This window comes from Seriola dumerili, unplaced genomic scaffold, assembly GCF_002260705.1.
Source record: "Seriola dumerili isolate Sdu_G_001 unplaced genomic scaffold, Sdu_1.0 BDQW01000378.1, whole genome shotgun sequence".
Taxonomy (NCBI): Eukaryota; Metazoa; Chordata; class Actinopteri; order Carangiformes; family Carangidae; genus Seriola; species Seriola dumerili.
The window spans coordinates 55,645-75,884 of NW_019174633.1; the positions used below are offsets into that span (position 1 = coordinate 55,645).

Below are 20,240 nucleotides of genomic sequence, written 5' to 3' on the forward strand. Positions count from 1 at the left end.
CGTCAGGACTTCCTGTAACTTTGTGATGTCACAACAAAGCAGTCACCAAGCCCCGCCCACCTGGACCCACCATCCAAACCTTGCAGGATTTGGTTTCTCTGAGGGTTTTTCCTGAAATCTGCTATATTTTTATTGGATCACTCAGAAAACAGTCAGCCAATCAGAAGAGAGGCTCAGAGCCTCCTCTCTTCTGATTGGCTCACCGACCTGTTGTTACTAGAGCTCCAGAGAGAAGCCTGAGAGAGGAGATGTGAAACTACATTGAAATAGTTTTGGTTAAAACCACAAATAATGGATCAACACTTCAAATAAATTAGAATTATTGCCTCGTGGTTGTCTGCCTCCGCCACTCAGACTAGTTTCAGGTTACATCCCTGTTTATCCAGAATCGTATAAAATATTAACCATTTGTGTGAAATCTTGACTTATGGCTAAAAGGTTTTTGTGCCAAATTTGAAGGAGTTCCTCAAGGCGTTAGTGAGATATTGCATTCACAAGAATGGGACGGATGGATGGACGAACGGACCACCTGAAAACATAATGCCTCCAGCTCTGGCTGTCGCCGGCGTGGAAGCACAAAAAAACAGAAATATGCAAAATAAGGGACTTGAAATAAACACATGCGTTGGGACAGGGAGGAAGTGGCACCAAAACAACTGTTTCAGATATTGTGGAGCACATTTCTGGGGTTTGATTTTACCTTTAACATTTAGGTAAACAAGCTTTTTTTCTCTCTGCAGAGAAACTGCCACTGTTACTGTTGAGATACTGATCTCTACAGTCATCCAGATGAATTAACACAGAACCCAGAGTCAAACCTGCTCTGTAATCAAAATGGAAGCAAAGTCAAGCCGCTCTGTTGGAAATCAAAGGCAGTCTGACCTTGTGGTTTGGTAAAATGTTGTCTGGGCTTTTTACACCGACTGAGCTTTCTTTTAGAAGCAGTTAACTGATCTGAAGCAGCAGCAAAAAACCACCAAGGTTGCTCTCCAGGTCATTTTCTTTCTGTGCTTTCCATTTCAGCTGTCAGCACACTGCTTGGGTGAAACATCACACATTTGGGGCAGAAGGAACAAAAAAAAAAAAAAAAAAAAGAATTCTTTAATTTTCTGACTAACAAGGACAGTGGCGGATGTTTACTTGATAGAAATTGGACCACCCTCAAGCAGAGAAAAAGAAGTACTGAGAGTCGATTGTCCTTTAAGAGCTGGACTTTATTTCCAGCAACAACTCCAGTCAAAGTCAAAGCAAAGAGGAAAAGGTGACGGCCACAAAGTCTCCATCCAGAGCTTGATCAAAATCAAGCACATGTGAATGTGAATGTGCACAAAACAGCACGCGACTTCCTGTGTAGGAGCCTGTGGGACTTCCCGTCTTATCACACTCGCATTAGGCATGGTAAATGCTAATTACGGTGTAATTTAAAACACAGCCAATTATATTCTGACTCAGAGCAATACAAACACTCCATCTCAGTGACCTTGTTTATCTCAAAATCTGATGAAACGAAGTGTGTTTTCTTTTATAAACACAAAGAACAAACAAACGCTTTGTGATTTCTTTTTTTTTTCTTTCTATTTTTAAAGCACAGCATCAGCACACACACATACACACACACACACACACACACAGCATTAGAGTCTTCTAACGGCCATGAGTATTTTTTATTTGGAGACTTGTGAGGTCTCAGAGGAGCCGGCATTAGCGTTGTTTCACAGGGATAGCAGGAAGGGAAGCGTCGACTAGCGATGGTTTGCATATAAAGGTTTTTATGCAAATGTGTCTTGGCTTTGCTGATGATTATGGACACCAGTCACTGCACCACAGAACACCAGACACTGTTTTACCATCACCCTATTAAAGGTTCTTGCTCCCTTAATGACCAGTATAACCAGTGTCAGCACCCAGCAAGACAGGTCTCAGGTTAGATATGGCATCAGGACACAGAACCAACACGGTAAACGTCTCGAGACTCGTTTACCGAAGTGCCGATGATAAAATGAAGCTCCATATGTCAATGACTATTTTTGTGGAGCGCCACGGTTCATAGGTCAACGACGTTACCAGTCTGATTCTACATTGAGTCCTAACGCTGCCGATGGAAGGGGAGGAGGACGGTTAGATGCCATTTTATCGTGAGCCCTGTGGTTGTAACAGTGGGTAGGAAGTATGTGACATTTCTGACAGGTGCAATATCTCCTACTTGGCAAAAACAAATGCAGAGGTGTTAACAAACTGACGCCAAATAGGCTGCAAACAAACAGTTTAGTGTTAAGTGTAAATAGAATCTAATCAGTGCAGCTATGTAATAAGTTATAATCCTTATAATCCCACTTCTGATGCAGACAGTTTTAAGAGAGGAGGACAACTGATGACTTTATAGAGTTTAAGTTGGCAGATATAGAGAGACAAACAACCATTCACACCTTACTTTAGTCAGAATAGAATAGGATAATGTCAGTGGAGATAAATAAATGCTGTGGCTGGGAAGCGGGTGATCAATGAAAGAAAAGGGATGACAGTCACAGCTCGGTTCAGGGAACACTGGACTCACTCGCCGTAGAAGTTTCCTTCTCTTGTCCAGCTGGTTTTCCTGCAGGAAACAGCCTGGGAAGTTCATTAAACAAGCAGCCATTTGCAAACTTTAAAAAGAAGGTAACAGCAGTGCTTTCGGTTTGTAGTTTTAGTTTTATGCCAATCATCTATGGTTTCTCCTCCTCTTTGTAATTCCTGCTGAAGTCTGCACACAGTCAGCACAGTTAGAAATATCAGGGCTCATTTTTCTGCCTTCAGAAGAAGCTGCTGCGCTGCCATTCATTCTTGTAGAATATGAGAAACAACTTCTGGAGAGGCAACTCATCACATTAAACAGGAAGTCTTTGTCTGGTTTAAGTTTTATTTCAATGCTGTGTCCTGTATCAGAGTGTACTGGGACATTATGAGCCGGTGAGCTCGCTGTCAGTCGGCGAACAGCGACAAGGTCTTAAATAACAGAGGAGGTCGTTTGTCAGTGGAAAATGGCTCATTTGACTGACATATGAATGTTTTCTAATCTGCACATATGGGACTTTACCATTATTCTAACTTTAAGTAGTTGCACCACAAAAATGTCCAGAGCAGAGGTTGTGTTAGATTTTCTTGTTGTCGGTCATTTTTGACATATTTTATTTAATAGTATTAAATTTTCAAAAACTTGGGTGATATGGCCAAGACTGAATTTGAAGTGTTGATCCATAAGAAGATATATTTGTGGTTTTAAGAACCAAAAATCATCTAATGTAGTTTTACATCTCGTCTCTCAGGCTTCTCTCTGGAGCTCTAGTAACAACAGGTTGGTGAGCCAATCAGAAGAGAGGAGGCTCTGAGCCTCTCTTCTGATTGGCTGACTGTTTTCTGAGCAATCCAATAAAAAATATAGCAGATTTCAGGTAAAACACTCAGAGAAACCGAATCCTGCAAGGTTGGATGGTGGGTCCAGGTGGGCGGGGCTTGGGGCATGGATGAGTGCTTTGTTGTGACATCACAAAGTTACAGAAGTCTTGACAGCTGGATTGTTCTGTCTTTTAAAAGACATGTATTTATTGCATTTGACTTCATGTACCTCTGTATTCTAGTGAAACATCTGTTTTTTCAACTCCACCAGATTGTCATTTCATAATTGTGTGAAAAATACATATATATATTTTTCTCATAAGGAGTTTAACTGCAAAATAAACATTATGGAGTCAAGATCACAAGGTTATCATGTGTTTTTTTTTTTTTAGACTCACAGGCATCCCACTCCACATTATGACCTGTGAGCTCTCATTCACTTGCAGCACGCTCCTGCAGCGCAGTCCCAGGATCAGCTGACTGTGCAAGGAGCTGTTGCCTTAATAAATCAAGAGCTAATACACACGTATAGCAAACTACTGCCATCGTTTGCGCTGATAAATCTGGCCCAAGTTGTTTAGGCATCGGGGGAAAAAAACTGTCTCCCTGAAACATTCACAGAGCTCTATCATGAAATAAGGCCTAAAAAAAAACACTTTAATTTGACATGCATGTCTTGTATTATAAAAACAACACAAGGAAAAATATATGACTAGTATTATTGTACCAGACGCAGGCAGTTGTGAATGTGCTCTAACTCTTAATGGCACCATTAACTCTGAAAATGCAACAGGACACCGTACACATCCATTTACAGAAAAAACACTGGCTTCCCAGTAGCTCCTTAACTGTAAATTATACCCAGTCCCCAGCTGAACCAATGTGTACGTATACACAACAACTTGCACACACACACACACACACACACACACACGCACACTTGGAAGCATTTTACCTGGGAGGCCCTGGAACAGGTGTCCCTCTTCCACGGGCGGCTGACTTGCCCCTCACCGATGGCACCTTGGCATCCTCGGAGCCGCCGTTCAGGTATGTGAGCTCCTGCAGCTGGGCCTGTCTGATCTCATCATTGTAATCCTGCACACAGAGAGGCAGTGTGTTCACACACACACATGGAGACAGCAGTAGACTCGCTTTCAATTACTCTGTATTAAATTACGTCCTTTATCTCCAGGGCTACAGCCCCGGGAATATCTAATTAATGTACTTTACAGTACTGCCGTGACCGCTGTTCCTGAGGCAGCTAAACATTTCAGATATCCCGTTGATAAATCCTTGGGACACCCCTTTTTCTTTTTTTTTTTTGCCTTTATCTTCTCTTTTTGCTGCCAAATTAAAACACATAATTAACACGAAATTGGGTCTTTAATCATGAAAGGATTGATATGATTGTCATGCGTCCGCTATATCAATAAATATGTTTTGTGGCAACAGTGAGAAGAAGTAACATGGAGCGGGGTGGGAATGGGGGTAATTAATGATGAGATGTAAATCATCATAGCTCCGAGCATCGGAGAGATCATCCATAATGAATGGAGGAAGAGTAAATACGCTCCACGCCGCACGCTGCTGCCAAGAAGGGTTTGGTCGATGCAGAGAGATTCCCTCCTGCGCTCTTTTATTCCTGTTATACCCACGACTTCCCACCCAGAATCACAATCACACACACTGAGCCAGATGCTTTCCACACGCACACACACACACACCCACACGCACACACGCACACACACACACACACTGTGACGGCCCTGACAGAATTACAGCGCAAGTTACAGACGGAGGGTGTGAGTGGAGGAGCGGGTTGACTCTGCTGTGTCTCACTGGCTTCACTGTGGACAGGCTGAGAATGAGTTGGCCGAGGCCAAAGAGCAGCTGCGAAGAGATTCAGGAGGAGGAAAACACAAACGCCAGAGAGAGAGAGAGAGAGTGTGTGTGTGTGTGTGTGTGTGTGTGTGTGTGTGTGTGGAGAGAGACAGGGGAACATACTGGTATGAGAAACTTCTTGATCTCCTCCAGAGCGTGACCCATCCTGGCGTAGGCCTCAGCGGGCGGGGCGAACACCTCGATGAGGACGTGCAGGTCTTCGTTCAGGTGGTGATATTTGGCCTCGCCGCTCTGTCGTAGCTCTTCTTCCTGATGGGAAAATAAAAAAATAAAAAAAAACAATGAAAAAGAGTTTGGTGTCATATATCCTCTGTCTAGGGAATGAGTGCAAGTTAGCTGTCACGCTCAAGATCATTTATCTTTTTTTTTTTTTTGTATTCCAGCAAGGATTTACTGCAGGGAGTTTTTTCCGTAACGGTTACATAATGAGGTTTGATGCTTCGGTGCTGCAGAGTTACAAAAAGACAAACAGAAAATATTTATGTGGACTTATATTTCTGCGCGCAGGCAATCCTTACAATCCTTTCAACTGCAGCTGTCACATTTAACCGATTGCTTTTGTCCTCACACAGCTGCCTGTCCTCGTAACAAATGCACAGATGAAGTATGTGCTGTTGTGCACTTCATCATAATATCTGCTCTCGTTCTGACTGTAGCTTCATCAAAACAAGTTCAGCAACTCCGGGAGGAAAGAGTAGATGTTTTATAGGTTGCAATATTGACATTTTATAAAAACAATAGAGATATGATGTAAAGAAAACGAGCAATCATTCACAAAAAAAAAAAAAATTAATAAAAATCTAGACAAAAAGTATTTTTATATTTATATTTCACTCTTGTCAAAAGAGTGTAAAGAGTCGGTGTCAGCCCCTCCACTAATGGAGTTGGAGAGTTGCAGAGTAGGACAAGATACAATCGTGAATGGTCTGTGTTTCCACTGAGTGACTCCGCGACATCAGTCCAATTAAACATGACAACAGATTTCCAGCGGTCTGCCTCTCGGCTGGAACTGGCTCCCTGGGGCCTGATACGAGACGCACCCACGACTTAAATGTTTCCCTTTCAATCTTGTGAAACTTGTGCTTTGTCGAATAGACTCAAAAACCACCTTGGAAAATAAATAAAAAGAACTTGGTTGAACATTGTCCTCAGATGACCGAAAAATTGGGTCATACCAGTTATGATTCCTAATTACGTCCAGACTGCGCTGTGTGGAAGCTGATGAAGAAAAATAAAAACAGGTAATCTAAAAAATAAAATAAAAAATAGATCCAAACAGTGGACACACTGTTTGATCTCTTGGAAGTGAAGTGCTGAAACACCAGCGATGAACATGTTTCACTAAAGGTCAGTGACCTGTTATATTTGCTCTGCAGAAAACGTAGTTCTGTTCCTGCTCATGTTTCATCCCGAACAATCCTGGAGATCGGCATCAGGGCCGTTCCCGGAAAATAATAATGAATCGGCTAAAATAAAGCTTGACTGACATTTGATAAAGTTCCAGTTCCAGTTGTTATTGGTTGGAAATGTCGTTGGTTTTTGTCATTTATTTTTCATGCATCAAACCCAGCGACACAAACCACATACTAACTCACTTGACTAGCTGTTGCATATAAAACAGTGGCCGGTTCAAACAAACATCTGGCTTCCACAACAACTCCGCCATCTTTGCTGGGGTTCCAGCACCAATTCAATCACCTGTTGCCACACACACACACACACACACACACACACACACACACACACACACACACACACACACACACACACACACACAGAGCATCTGCATATGGAAAGCGGCAGGTTTTAGCTGTATGCGGGTGTAAAGCATGAAGTTCCACTCAAACCTCTGAAAGTGGAGCAGATGTAACTGGGCTCTTCTCGACCTCTGTGGTCAGGGCCGCAGTTAAACTTTGATTGCAATGGAAAAGAATACCATGTAAACAGTGAGGGCAATGGCACAGGCCTTTAAAGGCCCAACAGAAGCAGGGCAGTATAATGTTACCGATGGCGAGAAATAGGACAGCAATAAAACCCCAAACGTCTCCCACCACATTACACAAAGGAAACAACAGGTTTGGCGTCCCAGTTTCCCCTTTTTCAAAAAAAAAGAAAAGTCTTCTCCAGGGCTTTCCAATGTCGGCAACTTCCTCTTCCCCTTCTCCCTCTCCCAGCACCATGCAAGCCAGTGTCTCTGATGTCACCTAATTATAAATAACCTTCTTTTAAGAGTGCCTGTGGTATGTTAATGATATGTTAATTTCCCCCATAAATCTGCGCTTTACGAGCAGGGGGCTCCTTTGCACATAGCAACAGCAGCGCTAACGGTGTTGAGTGGGGAGGGTAAGCGGGGTGCAGATCTGTATCTCCTCTTCCCCTTTCATTTGTTCTTTGGTGTATTTGCATGAAAAAAAAAAAAAGAAAAAAAAGAAAAGAAATGAAAAACATGCGCTTTAACTATCATCAGCCAAAAAAACAAAACAAACAACAACAACAACAAAAACAGAGGATCTAATCTAATGTTAGCATACATCATCTGAAGACTCTGTTCTTTTAGTCCATCTATACGATCTGTTTAATGTGTCCAGTGTCATTTTGTTTGAAAGCGATCTGAGCGTGTGACCACATCATTTGCATATGATACAGTTGATATCGAGGCAGTTTTCATACATGGGAACTCCTCTCCAAGCACTGATAAGAAGCATCCGAGATCCAGCTCAGTGCTTTAGCAGCTAAGCAGCCCACGGCAGGAGATTATAGCTGTCTGTTTCTCATATCTATTGCCAGCATCTTCCTCCTGTTTACATGTTTTTCCCTCTCTCTCTCTCTCTCTCTCTCTCTCAGTAAATCTGCTTATGAAAAGTCGTTCACCCTGGAAGCAGAGGGCCGCGACGCCCTGGACACAGGAGCTCCTACAGACGGAGCTGCGACGTAAAGAACAACGTCGAGCTCTGTGTGCATTCACATTCAAATGAAATATTTAAGGGAACAGACGCTGGAAAAATGAGGGGCAGGTTCTATTATGTTCTGGCTGAATGACAGGTGACGCATCATACTGTATGAAACAGTACAGACATCCGCTGCTCAGCTCCATCAGCCTTGTTTATCTACACCTCTGACATTCAAAGTGGATTATAAACACAAAGAGCAGATTTACTCTTTAACATGGTAATAAAAAACATACACTCACATATATTCAGAGCCAATGTTGCTACCAGCCGCAGCTTAGCAGCAAGTCTCCTCGACTGAACCTACCATACAATATCTCCCCCTGTACTGGCCTCCCTTCACTGGTTACCAATGACAGAGGGAACTATTTTATCTGTTTTTAAAGCCGACAGCATGAGGCTGGTAATTCCACAACACCAACAGGAAAGACAGAGAAGAAGAAAAAACAAATGTACGGTGGCCCTGAGAGCTCAAAACACGTGCAATCAGACAAAACACAAGCAAGTTCAGAAAAGCACATGTGTTGTCAAACTGATGAAGATGTTTCCTGAATTTGTTTGTTTTACTTGTATGTGTTTTCCTAAGTTGCAGTGTGTTGAGCTTCAGGGCCACCGTAGATATTCCCTGGAGAAAACAGAAACAAAAACACAAGGACGGTGAAGGGACTGAGCAATATGATCAACTAGGTGATGATGATAATAATAGATTGAGCAGCTACTGCACAATCAGTGGGAGTAAAACAGTACATTGATTAGTATGATAATGTCAATAGATGATTATTTACTGAGCCTGTGAGCTCACAATTTGGTGCGAAACCCTGTCGCCCTGACGTTTTATCTCCCATAATTCATATCTTTGTTAACATGATTTCAACTGCACCACTCCCATCAACACACAGCTGGGTTCATGTACAGGCCTCGCTCTCTTTACATTTCTTTTAAAATCTTCCACTTGTCTGTGAAGCACTAAATGGTGTTGGGGCTCAAAGACGATCTCCGATCTGCTTGTATGATATGAAGCATCCAGGTGATCTGGGACAGGTTTACTCTGTGTTCCCAGAATCAGAACCAAAGCAAGGTTTTAGTTTCCACACTCCCCACCTGTGGAACCAGCTTCCTGAAACACCTGAGATCGGCTCATTTCAGTCAGGGCTTAACACATCGCTATTTGCTGCAGCTTACCAATGAATCACAAACATAACATCTTTTTTAATCTGTTTTAATCGTTTTAATGTTTTTGCTATTTTGATATCATCTTAATGTTCTATTTCTAATGTATTTGCCTCTGTAAAGCACTTTGAATTTCCTTGCGTCTGAACAGAACTACATAAATAGACTTGCTTTCTCCACAGCAGTTCACCAAAAAGTTTAAAAAAATAAAAAAATAAAAGAAAATGTGATTGTTTTGTTTTTATTGTCTATCAGGAAAATTAAAGAGGGAGTTCAAAGTCCCGTGGAGCAGAATGGATGAGTTAATCACGGCGCTAACGAGGAGGTGGCGCGGAGCACAGACGCCTTTACATCATCCTGCTCTGACAGCGGCAGGACAACCGAGGTTTCAACAACCAGCTCAGCCTCTCTCTCTCTCTCTCCCTCCCTCTCTCTCTCTCTCTCTCTCTCACATTCCTGTCAACACAAGATCAAGGTCCCGCAGCAGCAAATATTTGAGCAATTACCTCGGCTCTTTGCAGTTGTCTCCACCATATTGTAAGAGCTTTAAAAAAAAGGGAACAGACTGAACGTTGTACAGTTTCATCCTCCGACGCGTCTGTTTCACTGTATCATCTGAGGAGCTAGACTGCAATTTAGATCTCCATCTCACGTCTTCAGCAGGATGAAAACTGTACATTACCTCCTGTGCAGTGAGTCGGGTGTAACACAGTACAGTATGTATTTCGTCAATATAAAAAGAAACGTGTCATTTAAGGTGACGGAGCCTCAGTTGGCGCTTCTCCCCAGAAGAAGAAAGACAGCTTTGTTTAACAGCAGGTCTGTCTTCTGGCTCTGCAGTGGCCCGGCTGTCTGACCTACACCAGGACATTTTTTAAGTGCGACAATGACACATGCTGTGCAGCTGAAAACAGAAAGTCAGCATCAGCAGCTGAAGATGAAGAAGTAGTTTTGTAGTGAGGGTGTATCCCCCCCCCACCCCCCTCCCCACCTTTAAAAAAGAGGAAGCAGCGCTGCATGGAGAAAGCTGTCAGTCATAAATCCCGCAGCGGGTTTACGCAAGACAGGTAAGGGCTGTCGAGGTCAGCACATCTCTGTGACAGATCTTTTTTCTCTCCGTGCTCGAGAGAGGAGTCGACCATCAAAGACTATTGATCACGGTAATCAAAAAGAATGTGCTGTATGATGGGGAAAAATCATCGCCGCCGACAAATCACCCCTGACAAACAGAGAGAGAGAGAGAGAGAGAGAGAGAGAGAGAGAGAGAGAGACAGAGAGGAGGGACGCAGACGAGCTAAGTGAAGTCGATTTATTCCCAGTTAACCAGTCCAGTCTGAAATCAATCCTGCTGCTAAAGAGCCGCCGCCAGGGCCGTTTATTTCCTCTCTTTATGTACCAACATGATCAGGGATGATAGAAGACTGGGATGTGTTTAACACTTCCACTCATAAAGCCTTTTCATTTAAATCCACTCTGTCTTACCTACACATCCTCATGAGGTGTATTCTTCCCGCCTGTGTCAGAGTTCATATGAAAAATAAAACCACAAACCGAGACAGCGTTGTCTTGTGCGGAGTCTGCGCTTGATCTGACTGCGTGTTTTTGTTTACCATGAGAGGAAACAGACTTTTGAACGACGGCAGACATGTTTGGCAATCCTTCACATTTCCATAAACTTTTGAAATCTGTTTTCAAGATTGAAGCTGTTCTTCTTCTTCTTCAAAAAAAAAAAAAAACCTCTGTGACCCGCAAGCTGTCAGTCAAATGCAGTTCCGGTTCCTGCGGGTGAATCTCTCACATCTGATTCAAGATGAGAGACGACTATCAAACAAATAAACATGTTTGGGTTTTTTTCCTCCAGGTTATAATATAAAGAAATAATAATAATAATAATAAAAATAGCAAATATTTCTTCGTTTTATCTGATAGTAAACTGAATATTTTTACAAAAATATTTAGTAGATGAATCGAAAAATAATAATAATAATAATAATAATAATAATAATAAGATGCATGATTCTAACACTGATTAGAAACAGTTCAATCCTAATTGAAGTTGGATTTTCATTGGACCTCCTACATTAAAATCTCTCTTTCTAAACTTTAAAAGGTTGGTCCCGCCCACTTTGACTTCAAACCATGTGAAGGACCTGCTGCAGCAGACGGAGATAAAAAAAAATAAAAAATGATGTGGAAGTAAAAGGAGTAAAAGGAGCCAGGAGAGCGGGAATAAAAATTGAAATAACAGGACTGGAGTGTTACCTTTTCTTTGTCTCTCATGGATCCTTTTCCGAGAATTGACATCTTTGTGAGAGTGTCCTCCTGTAGTCTCTTTAACGAGTTCCCGCGTGGCCCGAGGAGTTTGCCAACAAAGTTAAACTGCAACAGAGAGAGAGCGCGCGGATCAATCAGAATCTGTGTGTTTGAGATAAAGAGCAAAGACATTTCTCGTGTCAATCACACACACACACACACACACACACACACACACACACACACACACACACACACACACACGACTCGAGTGACTGAAGCCGATGGAAACTTATCAGCAGTTTTTCCCGTCCACTTCTTGAACTAGAATTTTCTGAGGGGTCTTCACCCAGGTTCACTGTGTCGCCTTTTCAGTTACTGTTATATTCACTTTGCATAAAGTTAGCATAAAGTTAGCATTACATTCACAAGCATGGACAGTAGGAAGGTCGGAGGTTTTCAGAACTGCAGAGGAAACAATGAAGTCAGAGGTTTTCCAATCAGAGAAGGAAAAGAAGGAGAAAAAAAAGTGAATCGTTTGTTACATTTAGTCTTGCAAATTATTATGAAATTTTCTTCTTATGCTTTTTATAGTTGTATGATAATTAAAAATGCGTTTATACTAATACATACTAATACATATATTTAATATATTATATACTGTACTATCTTTTTCTACCCTAATAACATGCAGAAGGAGGCGGCAGTACTTCTTATAGCCTGTGGTGGTGCCGATGGCCTTCATCTCAGGCTGCACCTACAACCTCCAGCACTGAGATATGGAAGCCTGGATGTTGCTGCCTGAGAGGCGGAAAACTGGGTCAAAAAAATGTCTGCAAAACGCAGCTTTGCTTTTTCCTGAAGCTTAATTGCTGAGCGCACACAGTAAGAAGAACAAGGTGACTCCTGATGAATAGAACAGAAGCTCTGAGGTTCATCTGGACGTTGGCAGCTGGACAGTGAGAAGACGCTGTTTAGAGAGATTTTAGACATTAAATCAAACTGAAACTGTGGAAGTAAAAACAAAATTTGTTCAGTCTTTGATATCTAGAGCAGTTTAGGTCAAATCAACCGGAGCATAACCAGAACTTTACTTCCTGGTATCTGTTCACAACATTTCACACATCTGTTGCAATATTTGCGCAGACATTATCAGTATTATCATGATGCTGTTTGTTTGTTTGAGCTAACATCGAACTCGACCACATCTGGCGCTCTGTCATCCACCAAAAGGCTCCCCCGGCGCAAGATTGCCTCACAAGGTCACCGTTTTTTTTTTAGTTTTTTTTTAGCTATAAAAACCCAAATGTTATGTATTACTGTGTGGAGGCGTGTCGCGTGCAGACACCCATCAAAGTCGTACAACCTTTAAGACGGGGCTCAACACAAGTCCACCGGCAGCTGGAGATGGTCAGGGAGACAAAAGGAGAGCGATACGTTTCTCCCCCCTCGCCATGTTTTCCTTTAACAGTGAGTTATACAGCTGTCTCCCTCAACTATCTAGGTCATCAATTAGCTAGCAGGAGGTAAGAAAACAGCCAGTTTTGTTCTACACACCTCTCCTATAGCTCTGCTGCCTTTTGTTCAGAAAGCGAGTGCTTATTAGGAGGCTCCTAACAATTCCTGGGTGAAGGATTTGAGAGGTGAGCTTTAGTGATTCGCTCTAATGCAGTAACTGACTGTCTTGGTTTTTTTTTTTTTTTATATCCTGGCCATGCTGAACTCCAGCAGCTCTCTGCTACTGTATGTTCCTACAGCTTTTATAATTACACACGGCCCTGTGACTGCATGTGATCATGCAGGAACCTATTCAAGACCCACTGTGCTAATTCCAGCCCTGCACTTGCAAATGGGAGTGAGTGGCGCCCCGCAAAGTCCTGACCTTGGACTGATGAACATGTCAAACTAAAACTAGAGCATTTATGCTAACGTGTCTCCATTCAGTCCTTCAAAAGATTACAATCCCTCTACTGTAATCTATACCATAATTAACAAATATACTCAATAGGACATGAATGGTTGGGTCAGGGAGATTCAATTTAAAGTTATCTAAGCAAACAAAATGTGTCCTGCCTCTAATGTATTCAAGTTTACAAAAGGATCATCAAAGGAGACAGCGCTGCCGGGGCGAACAGAGGGTGTCAGGAAATGTTTTAAATGTGCTGAGTTTAACCGATGTCCTGCGCATCCATCATTTCCACCTGGATAGAGCCTTGATCACTGAGCTGTGCCGTCTCTTGAACAATGATTTGCAGAGCACAGATCACACAGCCGACATCTCTCCGTGTTACTACAGCTTCCGTGCACCCGTTCCCTCTGACAGGTTAAGTATCGGACACGGTGTCTGGAACGTTTGTGTGGATATCTCAGTCCTCCCCAGCGCCGGATGGATAGAATAAAAAATGCTCAAACAAGGAGGAAAGCTTTGTTTTTTTTTGTTTTTTTCCTGATCGAGAACAAAGTGCTACTGTGCAGGTTTCAATATTACAGTGTAGAAGCTACATCAACTGTGCATCAGGGCATCAGGCCGTAAAAACACAACGGGGGGAAATTTACAGGAAATGTCAGACAGACTGTGGAACAGAACTTCATGCAGATAGAAATGTACTGTTTGCAAACTGAGTTTCAGTGAAATCAGAGACGAAATTACACTCTGGCTTATTAGTGAACTGACGACAGAACAAATGCCCTTTTTAGATCCGACTTTGTCTGCAGCGGACAGTTTACGATATAATAAGAAATGGAATTTGTTGAATGAGAAACGCGCTGCATCACTAGGACTCTGTGCTGTACTAAAAAACTGTCTACCAGGGCACCTGAAGTAACTAAATCATTCTTAATTAAAGATTACTTTATCAATTCGAGAATTTAATTATGTCAGATTTTGTAAACAGTGCGAGCTAATCCAATTACTGACCTGTAGGCAAGTTTTTAATTAAATCATTCTGTCAGAAAAATACAGTAAATGAACACACAATGTAAAAATGTGCAATGTTGATTAGCAGAGTGTTTTTTCTACTGATTTATGTTCCTAAATTGTCTTAATTAATTTTAATTTGGAGTAACGTCCATTTTGTTTTAAACCTATAGTTTAGTAACACGTCTGTTTTCTCTTTTCTGTTTTTATGCAAAATGATGAAAACGTATTGCTGCACACACGGAGTTAATGAGTTAAAGTTTGAGGTGCCTCCGCAGCTTAAGGGTTAAGACTGTAACGTCTACAGTTCAAGTCTGGCCACATCTCTCTCTCTCTCTCTCTCTCGCTCTCTCTCTCGCTCTCATTTCCTGTTGTTTTTCTACAGCTGTCTGTAACCATAACTAAAAACACTCCAAAAAATACTTGGGAGGGGGAGAAAAAAAAGAGGAGAAGATGTTTCATCTAGAAATATTAATAAATGCTGCTAGAAACATGAAGGTCTTGGACTCCACACAAAGCAACAGGCAAATGCCCCGGGGCCTCACATCCCCACAGGGCCCCACACAAGCCATAGCTGGTTTGTGGTAATTTCATTAATTGTAATTTTATTTAAGAATATGGTAAAAATTTTCCTCTAAAAGCAACACAGCTCACATGATAAGGATCTTAATGTTGACACTACTGCATCACCTGATCTTGCACTGCTGTCTCCTATAGCTTCCATTTACATACTGTATATCCAAACTAATTTGTTTTGCCAATTATATTTTGATGAGAAAGGTAATTGCTGCCTGGATTATGTTGACTGGCAACAGTTATTTCCAGTCACATAAGTATAACATGTGTATAAAAATACTTTTCTGAGGGTTGTGGTTGTTGTGGAACACGTTGGAGTAAAGATTAGAGAAAGATCGTGGTTCATGTCGTCACTTGTGCTGCAAGTCAGTGTGAGCTACAGGTGGCCGATCTGGCCGCGAGGTCGTATGACAATGTTTTCTGGGTAGAATCACAAATCAGAAATCTGAATCACAAATCTGCATCTTGTTTCTGCTCTGATTTTATCGTGAAAGTCACGACTGGAAGTTGTGATTCGTATCTTTCCGACGCTTCTTTTCCAATGTTTCCGGCTATTCTCTGCCCGCACTGCTGTCTTCTGTTTTATAAATTGTGTAACGACCAATCACACTTCTTGCATCGTTCGTATGGACTATTCATTTGGACCGCGCTGTTATCTATTTATATATGCCTCTGACATTTCTTTTAATGCCGTCATGAGGTTGACATTTGTGGTTTTGAGTGAAATGTCTGTGTAATTGTGGGAGTTTGACACACAATTGTAATAACTTGGTGATCACCTTAATTTCTATCTTGCACCATCATCAGATAAAAGGTTTAACTTGTCCAATGCTACAGGTTTAAGATCAAATACATGTAAAACTAATAACAACACTAGCAGCTTCAGCTTCACATGGTGTTTAATTAAAAAATGTTAGCATGCTAACACTCTAAACTAAGATGGTTAGCATGGTAAACATTGTGCCTGCTAAATATCAGCATGGCATTGTAATTGTGAGGTGATATACGTAGGTATTTTAATTTGAAAGTTCAGTCGCTGCCCCGCTTCGTGTTTCCCTACCTGTGGGCAGATCTGTTGTCCCGCAGGTGGACTGTAGCTCTACCAGCCAGCTGCAGTCGGCGGGCTCGCTGTTTAACAGTTAGCAGTGACTGAAATTTAATTATCTAAAGATCGCACCTTTTACTGACGCGATTTGTATGATTCATCTGAAAAGACGATCATGTGCCAAAGTAAGATCGTCCATGATACAATATCGTAAGATCACCCACCCCTGATGTTTTTGGTGGTAAACCTAGTTCATCGTTTTTGCTGTGAGTGCCTAAAAGTGACGAAAAGAAATAGGCAGATATTGTGTTGGGATATTGTACAGAAAACAAATGTATCCACATTTCGAGACTTTGCATTTGCAGTATGTTCTTTAAAAACGGCTCGTTATGATGTTATTAAAACATATTTCAGGCGGTATTATACTTCTCTCAAAATGAATTAACTGTTGACACTTCTATAAACATCATTTCCTGGAGACAGAGTTTGATCTTGAGGCCCTGGTCTAAGTCTTAAGTCTGGGCTTGATGTTCATTATTGCAGCTGATTGTGTTTAAATGTTGAATATTCCTAAATTCATTTGTATAATCAAATCACCACATAGCAAACCCGAGGACTTGTAATATTTCGAAGTGGAGAAACAGATTGTTAACAGGGGTCCTGTGGCTCGTTTGAATTCCCAGGCTCTGTACAGTAGCTGCTTTATGTGGCCAACTTGTTCTAATATGAGACATAGACTCTTCTGAGCCACTAAAGACTCTATTATAGATAATATAGTGATATAGGTATTGGTTTAATGGCATTTGTTTGACACCATTTTAAGTTCTTGACTATTTAAAGAGAGATCATGGGGATTTGCTTTGTATTTATTTGACTAATGCCAGTAAATGTCAAACAGAAGTTTTAATCTGGACATTTAAACACATCAGAGACCAGTCAATAGATTTGCAGAGGCACGCACACGCACACACCTCCTCATATGGACAATCCAAATATATGACTGAACACATAACTATAATCCCCGCTGTTTATCACATATCAAAATCCATCTGACTCCCACTGTGATTGATGCTTTGGGGTTTTTTGCTAATGCTTTACTTATCACGAGGGATTATGTGACTTACAAAAACCTGCCTGGGCTCCTGCACTGGTTCATGTCATTAGACTGTGTGAGAGGATTGTGATGGTGATGGTTGGTGCTGCTTCTACTGCTGCCTGTAATCACCAGAATAAAAGCTGATGTGTTTAATTACAGGTTGTTGCCTGCTGCGCTGCTGTGGTGTTAGTGGCGCAAAAAAAAAAACAAAAAAAAGTGATACAAATAAAATATGAAAAAGAGGAAATGACATGAAATGATATAAAAACGGGGTTTAAAATGTTGCACCATATCCTGGTTGTCTGTTAAAAGAAAAGAAAAATGTCATGCGGATGATTAGAGAGAAAGACAGCGGACAGAAGTAGAGAAAGAATGCATGATTAATCACACTTAACTTGAAGGGGTGCGGGGGGGGGGGGGGGGCACATCTGAGATCTTTTTATCGTGTGCTGAATGTATTACTGCGAGTCTGGCAAAAGGTGTGCTCACAGAGAGCCAGCGCGGTGATTGTGCTGAGGACAGCAGGACAGGAACGACAGCAGAAGGATAAATCACCGCTCCCAGCGCAGAGAGAAAAGCCACAGTCTGAACTGGAAATAAACCAGTGGGACTCCTTACGCCTCGCTAATGGCCCACAGTGCCTTCTGCCAAAAGATGCTTTTCAGAGACACCAGATCCAGCAATTGTACAGATGAGCACTGATAGCGTATCCTTGTTCAAAAGGTGGGATATTTTTAGTTGCCTGAGTAGGTGTGACGTTGCGTCATGTTGCTAAAATCATGTAAATCTCTCTCTATTTCTGTAGACAAGCTTTCAATTAAACCTTCCTCCAAGAGAGCTGTTGAGTGAGTCTTTATGAGACATAAATGATAACAAAGGAAGTAGTATTGAAGTGTCCTTTCCACAACAGAACACTGTACTAACACTATAAAAATCATCACTCTTAGAAAGTCCAGGAATTCATCGGTGTTGGGTATTAAAATCATCGCTGAGGAGCAGCTCCATTTTATCACTGAGGATCAGCAGCGTGGAACTTACAGCGTCGCGTCCTCACCCACTTCATTTTGATAAAAAGCTTTGTTTGCAGAGGATGGATTTAAGCTCTCTGCATGTGCTCCTAAATGGCTATTTGGAAAATGGTCGTGCCACTTCAATGCCAGAAGCCAAAAGGTGATGCTCGCAGCTCAGAAGAAAACCCATTCAAGTCAAACCAATCACTCTTGCCATTGCTACCTGTCAGACAGAACAAATTGAATTTGTCTTCCTTCGGTGGCTTGTTGGAGCTCTAAACAGCGTATTAGTGGCTCTACTTATCAAAGCTGTCAGAGCAAATCTGTTTAGCTGTGAACCTGGGAGACTCAGATCAGCCTCCAGATGACACCGCATACATACGCAGTACACACTCAGCGTTCGCCGATATTATTTTGTAGAAGAGATTTCAGCTCAGTCAGTGGAGTGCATGTCATCACATGGTGATTAATGAGTCTGCTCAAAATTCACACAAAAAGGTCGTCAAGGTCGTAACTACACACTGAAATATAGACACTGAAATCAAGTTCGAACAATGGAGACAGAAACTAGCGACTACAAATCTTTAGCTAGTAAGATGCTAGCACCGTCCTGTCAACATGTAATATACAGTATGTATTGATAGATTTGACTGTTTTGTTGTTCGTCAATTTGGTCATTTTCAAAAAAACGACACACTTGTAAAAGTGATCACCGTACAAACACACAGTGAAGAATGCAAATGAAATCTGAAAGTTACAGTGTCTGGCAGTCCAACCATTTAGTTATATATAGTTGGAACAGTCACAAAGTGGTTTACATGGATGTTTAGACATTTTTAGCTAGCAGCGTGAATCTGTGGGTGGTCCAGACTGAAATGTCTCAATAACTATAAAGTGCTGCAGCGTTGATGTATTTCTAAAGGCCAAGCCGGAAGTTAGCATCACCCTGGTTCCCCTTGACGAAAAAAACAATGGGATTTTTAAACTGGCTTTTGGATTATTGCAGAAAATAATATTTTTGAAGCCTAAATAAAACCACCAGAAGTCATAAGCTAATGTAAGGCTTTAAAAAACTGATCAGAAAACTGATCCAAAAAAAACCCCAGAGACTCAGGAAAGAAGGAACCAGAAGTGCTAAAATGCTAACTAATCTACAGGTTTTGGGACTCACTCCAAGCATTAACGGTCCCCTCGGGATAACTTGGAATAACTTTGGCAACCTCCTGACTTTTTATCAAAATTTAAATTTTATCAGTACTTTGGGTTATGACCAACAAAAAAAACTAAATTACATCCCCATCAGCTTTAGCTGTGCATTGCCTTTAGTGCTTATTAGCAAATCTTAGCGAGCTAACACACTACATGAAGAAGGAGAACGTTGTACGCGCTGCGAATGTCGCATGCTGATGTTAGACGTGTGCAGTTAGTGCAGCTTCAAAAAGCCACTGAGGTGACTGCAGAGTCAGTCACCAAATAAATGCTCATGGGCATAAGGCAGGGATGCAGAGAACGTGAAACTAAGTAAAATTCAAAATTAGTTTTCTATTTAAGTATTTGACATCAAAGAGTCCTGAGTGAGGATGTGTTTGTCACAGAGCTGATACGACTCTACGGTGGGTCATGCTGAGTGTGGACTAATATAAAACCTGGTACATTGCTGATTTTTACACCCAGGAAATTGACTTTGGTATTATTTTACTGTGCATGTCATTAACTGATCAGAGAAGTATAGAGAAAACTAAACCTTAGTATAACCTTTGGAGTGTTATTGGTTCAGTATTTGACTCCTGTGCTGTGTTTCCTCCCTGCTGTCCTCTCCATCCACTCACTCCAGGTTACCGCTGTCCTTCCCCCCGGAGGGCTGAGGTGAAAACTTGAGTGATGGTGTAAGAGCAGCCCTCTCACTTTTACATCAGCCTCCCCGTCGCGCTCCCAGCGGGAAATCCCTGTC

At 41.7% G+C, this 20,240-nt stretch overlaps 1 protein-coding gene across 1 annotated transcript in view; it reads right to left on the bottom strand.

The window, feature by feature from the left end:
* khdrbs3 (KH RNA binding domain containing, signal transduction associated 3) overlaps window positions 1-20,240 on the bottom strand; it is a 100,248-nt gene that overhangs the window by 31,713 nt on the left and 48,295 nt on the right. The window contains exons 3-5 of the mRNA XM_022760950.1: window positions 11,655-11,771; window positions 5,377-5,523; window positions 4,328-4,467 (exon numbers count right to left, since the gene is read on the bottom strand). Of these exons, the coding sequence (XP_022616671.1) occupies window positions 4,328-4,467; window positions 5,377-5,523; window positions 11,655-11,771 (404 nt within the window). The remainder of the gene's footprint in view (window positions 1-4,327; window positions 4,468-5,376; window positions 5,524-11,654; window positions 11,772-20,240) is intronic.